Source organism: Monopterus albus, unplaced genomic scaffold, assembly GCF_001952655.1.
Source record: "Monopterus albus unplaced genomic scaffold, M_albus_1.0 scaffold15.1, whole genome shotgun sequence".
Classification (NCBI taxonomy): Eukaryota; Metazoa; Chordata; class Actinopteri; order Synbranchiformes; family Synbranchidae; genus Monopterus; species Monopterus albus.
Window position 1 is genome coordinate 2494148 of NW_018127895.1, and position 6000 is coordinate 2500147.

The following is a 6000-nucleotide window of genomic DNA, read 5'->3' on the forward strand; positions in this document are numbered from 1 at the left end:
TGGTGGTGGTGTGACTCATCAGACTTCCACCACCAATATGGACCCAGTGCAGCTGTATCTCAGCAACTTCTCATCCATCCATTTGGGTGAAGAAGAACCCATTTGTGCTTTATGTCTATTAAATGACCTTAGTGAAATCTGTTCAGATCAGCAAACGTGGTGAATGAGATGCGTTACCAATTGGCTGACTGCCAACTTCACTATCTGTTAGAGATTTTGCAGTGATGAAAAGTGAGCTCTCTGGACTATTGTGTGAAACAGACAGAGGGGCCTACTGCAATGTGATCATACAGAGTGTAAATTTATTGAAAGGATTTTCATTGAATGTGTTTTTACTTGGGTGAAATGAAAGCAAGTTCACAGTCCACTATCTAATTTATTTGCGTAAAAGTAAAAGGAGCAAGACGGAAATATGCAGTAACAAGGTGCAGGGGATTTTTTGTGAAAAGCTCTTTTGAAAATGGAGTCCAACGTGGAGGCATGAAAGCACTGTGATTTATAGCAATCTCTGAACCTCTCCTCCAACACCACAGTACAACCACTGCCTTTCTCTGTAATACAGAGTGTAATGCTGCAGCACAAGGCCAGTGTGGCTGCTCCAGCTTCAGCTATGAATACTAACACTGCGTGCGTACATGTGCTGTGTAACAAGTCTGCAATGGCAAAATGTAAGTGGAGAAAATAGAGTGAGAGAGAACACAGTCTTGCCAGGATTTTAAATATTACTAATCATCAACTAAAAGGTTAGTGGGAGCTGTGTAGGTACAGTTAAGTGTTAGACAGGAAGGCTGTTTGTTTTTATGTATAGCTAAATGTACAAAATAGTACATATGATGACAGGAAGTCTATAAAGGACGTCTTTATAAACATTAAGCAATAATCTACACAACTCTGTTTCCTTCACCTTCAAATCAATATGTATAAACTAATTCATGAACATTATTTAACTTTGAACCATATACTCACAGTCCATTAACATCTGACCATACAATAACAGAAGAAAATAAAGCTATTAAGACTAAAGGAGAAAACAGGGAATAGAGAAGTACTTAACTCTTACCTTTCCTGTGATAGCCGACCAGACTTTGAGCGTGTTGTCATCAGAGCCGCTGACAATACGGTTGCCACAGAACTGGAGGCAGGTGATCACGTGGTCATCGTGACCTTTCAGCACCTTTGACATGAAAAAGAGATGTGATGAGAAGGACACAGAGGAAGGATGGAGGTGTAATGACAAAGCAGGCGGCAGGAACAGATGTGAACAATGACACGACTCTGGCGCCTTATTCATCAGAGAGAAGAACGGTCAGCAAAGTACCATCAAGTGCTGCAGGTGTACACAGCACTTTACCCAGGTGTGTGTGTGTGTGTGTGTGTGTGTGTGTGTGTGTGTGTGTGTGTGGTCTCTGTGGTGCTGGGTAACACTGGGCTACAGGACTGCTAGCTCAGCAAACAACAGCACACTCCATATGCAAAGGAGGATGAGGAGCACAGTAACCACATTCACATCAGTGGGGGGCCTAAAATGACTTGCAGCCATTTTAAAAGGAGCAAAAGCAAAAGGGCCATTAGGGATTGGCTCTAGCATGCTGGTCAGGTTTTATGTGGAACGTCTGTACAGGAAAAAGACAAATAGAGTCTTTAGACTGAGGGAGAGTAAGACCATCCTTTGCTCTAAATCATTTATCATTCAGCCTGACTACCGCTAAGCACTGGCCTGACCCATCGCTAACTTTCCATCAGCTTCACACTTCAGACCCTTATTGAACTGTCTCCCTGCGACTTAGAGCCAGTTGATAGCAGATATACGATCAACTGGGCTGAAGAAAATTTAAGTTTGAACTAAAATGTACCTTGGGTGATTTGAGGTCTCCTCTCCTCCAGTTAGTGTCTATTCTGTGCTGCCTGATGTAGGCGCACTTCCAGGGGCTGTGAGTGAAGCCAGGCTTGACAGTTTTCCTCTTCTTGACGAGCAGAGGCTCATCAATGCCTGTTAGGACAGAAAAGAAAGCAGACTCATGATTTCCTTCGTCAAGTTTACTTTTAAAACCGGTACAACTACAATGTTAAGAACAGCACTGACCACAGTCGTAGCTCCAGCCTGCTCTCGCTGGGTACCTGCATATTGTCTGTGTGGCATCCGCTACAGAGACTTAAAACTCACCTTCCTCCCTGCATTTCTCCCTCCACAGCAGGTTGTCTTCTGCCAGGATGCGCCAGTAGCGGCACGTCTGGGCTGCTTGGAGGAGGTCCTTCGGTTCCAGGAATGACAGCACATACAAAGCCAGCTGTTGAAAGGCAAGGATGAGTGTCAGAGGTGTAAATGGAAAAGACAACGCAAAGAAGACTCATTGTTTACTACAGCACGAATGCAACAACGAGAAAGCCTTGAAGAAACTCAATCACAACAACAAAAAGGAACTGGAAACAGCTAGGAAATTACTTACCAAGCAAAAGAAGTGCAGGAATCTAACTGAAAAGGGTACATAACTGTATTGCCGTTGAATCAAATCGACATTTCTATGAAAGCTGACCAAAAAAAAATATATACAATAGCAGCTTTACAGCACAGGTAGTAATGACAGCTAAACAGTTTAAGCCAAAGCCAGCAACTAAACACAAAACCTGTAATAATAAGCATAAATCTAGACCCCTGAGCAATGGGAAAAAGCATTACAGTTTACTGCTTTTCCAGTTTTATTTCAGACATAATCAAGTAGGTATATATTTGGACTAAGCTCTCAACTCCCAATATCCATTGCAGCTATGAAACAATACAGTGGATCAACCATTATGTCAAGTGACTACTCTGAATCATCAGGAAAAGGGATTATGGGTTCATTTTACTGGATGAGATGTAACCCATTGTACAAATATTGTTCTTTCATTATATTACAATAATCTGAGATGATAACGACCAGCAGCACGCTGTGGAACAAATTCAAGAGTGGCGTCATGAACATCAGGAGTCAAATGACTTTTAGGGCCAATCCAGACTGGGCTTCATTTTGCTTCGTGATTAGTTTAATGTGTGGCTGCATTATTGGCATAATTATTCTGCTGCTTATTTTCTTGATAAATTGTTTAATCGGCCTATAAAACCTCAGAAGATGATAGAAACAGCCTGTGATAATGTAGTCATATAGCTCATTTTGTTCGGTTGACTATCATGTTGTATGACATTAAAAAGCATCAAATCCTCGCATGTGAAAAGCTCAAAACAGGGAATTGAAAAATGACAACAAAAAAAAAATCTATTATCAAAATGGTTGCGTAATAATTTCTGTAACTCATTGAAAGGTCATCAAGCTTTTCACTTCTCAAACATTCGTGGATCTGCCCTAATCTGATATCCAACAAAACTGGCAGCATTTTAAAGAGGAACTGAGGTCAATATAAATGAGGCCTTATTTGATACTGGACATTGTTGACAGGTTTTGTCTATATTTTTAGGTTTTTGTTTTATTTTTAAGTTTCATTCAAGTGACTTGGCCCAAACAAGACTCATCACAAACCCTGACATAACTCAATCACCACTATTCATTACTGTATTTGACACTATTTCAAAAGTTTTATGAAAGCCAGTGATTGCTTTTTAAGCCCAACAAACACAGCATTCTGCAGATTCTCTTAGTTTCAGTTCCAACTGCATCTAAAGAGTGACAACAGGGATTGTCCTGTTAAAATTACTTCACAGCTCCACTCTGATGGCTCCAGCAGAGAGGAAAGATGGGACTGTCAAATGAAGTCAAAGGGAACAAGATCTTACAAAAAAAGCGAGAGAAACATCGAAGGAAAACAACATTTAAAGAGAGGGCCCATGTCCCAGTGTGAACACACAAGATGCTGTTTGTATATTTGGCTTTGGAGCAAGTGGCACTGACACCTTGAAATCTTGCATCCTATTGCTTCACTCTCTATCCTGCCACCACCCCCCTTCATCTTAACACCTGCCAGACAGAGACAAGGTGTTGAGCATTAGATCAGCTCCACAAGATACGATGGTTTGAGGCTGTTTTGTAAGAATCTGTTATGTGATCGTATCAGCGTGGCACTTCAGACTGTTTGTATTGTCAGTTATGATACAGAGCAAAAACAAGACACCCACTATTGATGCTGTTAAATGATGTGAGGCAAGACTTCAACAGGATTAGGGCTAGAGAGGAAGCCTTATCTCTCTGTCAGGTATGTTCATTCAGAAACAATTACAAAGTATTCCCATGGGAGTTCAGGTCAGACGGAAGAGGTGGAGAAGGATACGGGCTAGAGAGGAAGCTGTGAACTGATAGGAGAAAAAGAGATTCAGGAACTGACCTCTTTGGGCAGCAGGGAGATAAAGTCTCGCTGGAACTGCGGCTCTATCACCTGCATCATATGCTTGACTTGTGTGGGCTCACAGCTGTCAATCAACTCATCCAGCGCCAGCAGCTTCTCTGGGCCCGTCCAGCTCTGGAACAGAGGATGTGGTTTGAAGAAAAAATGAAGAGCTCTACATTCCTGCAGCTATTGCTTTTTTTCTAATGTTACTTTTAATAAGTGCATTTAAACATAGGAACAAAAACTATGTTATAAAAAAATCTGGAGTGTACCACTCTCAAACTATTAGAAGTGTGTTCAGTGACACAAGCAAGAGATAAAGAAACCCTTGGGGCACAGTAGGTTTTGATTTATAGTTGAATCAGATGTCTCTCAGTCATATCACCTCTGCAAATCTAGACACATTAGGCCATATCCCCACATTCTATCAATTACTTTGCGATACAGAGCTACACACATTTATTTAGAGAACTGGAATTGCACCCAGGTTATTTTGCTGCGTCTCATTTATGAATGTGAGGCCACCGCTGTGTAAATTGCTCTGTTTACGTTCATTCATTCATACAGAGTTGTAATTGTAGTAAGCAGTTTGCAATATTATTACATTGTCAGATTTATGTAAACATTTTACTGAGAGTCTTTAACTTCCTTAACGATGTCATCCCTGTCAACAGACTCCTCCAGCATCAGATACATGTAAGGGAAAACACCAGCACTCAGTCAGTTCTTGCAATCCCAACGTGGCATCTCTGGCAACGCTGTAGCACCCATAGTATAGTAGTATATGTATAGTAGCAGTTCCTTGTTACTTTTATTGTGGTTTATTTTGCCGAAAATTTAGCCTTCTACAGAGATTATCAAAATAAAAGAGGCTGGTTTTCCAAGTTGGGCACTGCAGGTGGCCGTGCACCAGCTGAACACTGTCAGAAGATTATTAATTGCATATCCACATCTGGATTGCAACTTCCACAACAGTTGTAAACACAGTGTGACTGCCCCAGTTTCCCAGTGAGAAAGTAGAGGCCTTAGGTCTCTTATGTAAGCTTATTTTTTTTCCAAGTTTGACACCTTGACTGGAGCGTCTTGGAGCGTCATACCTTTACAGCAGCACATTTTTGACTAAAGTACGTGCCCATCTCTAGAAGCCACCACATTAGTGGAAAATGTGAACATCCGCAGCAAGACTCCATCAACAGCGTAATGAGAGCTCTGAGGTTTTTCTTCCTTCTGCTTGAACATTCAGTTCTTTAATGTTGGACCAAACTCGGTGGAGCTCTGAAATTTAACAGCAATTACAGGCTGAGGCAGGATGGAAAATCTGGCACACGCAAAACACCTGTAATTTGGCAGCTAAAAGCTTTAGCCAGAGGTGCTGGTTCTGGAGGTAATCAAGGGGGTTCAGAGACCTCCACCCCACCGGAGACAGGACCACGCAACAGCTACTAATGTGTTACATCAGTTTCCTGCCATAGATTATTAGTACTTTTGCTGAATTGCAATCTTAAACGCCACAGGCTCATTCCCAAACAGAGCTTGGGAACATTTAAGCCTCTAGTTTGTTATAGATTCATAAAGGTACCTGGCCATATTTCAGGTTTAGTGAGGAGTTTGTGTCGTTTACATTTTTTTCTGATTTAGCATAGATTTAAACAAAAGAACTTGAAAAAAAAAAAAAAAAACAGA

General features: G+C 41.3%; 1 protein-coding gene across 1 annotated transcript in view; it reads right to left on the bottom strand.

The window, feature by feature from the left end:
* Positions 1-6000, bottom strand: part of fbxw7 (F-box and WD repeat domain containing 7) — a 78452-nt gene that overhangs the window by 11983 nt on the left and 60469 nt on the right. Inside the window, 4 exon segments of the mRNA XM_020591749.1 lie at positions 1061-1174; positions 1854-1990; positions 2165-2288; positions 4315-4449. Of these exon segments, the coding sequence (XP_020447405.1) occupies positions 1061-1174; positions 1854-1990; positions 2165-2288; positions 4315-4449 (510 nt within the window).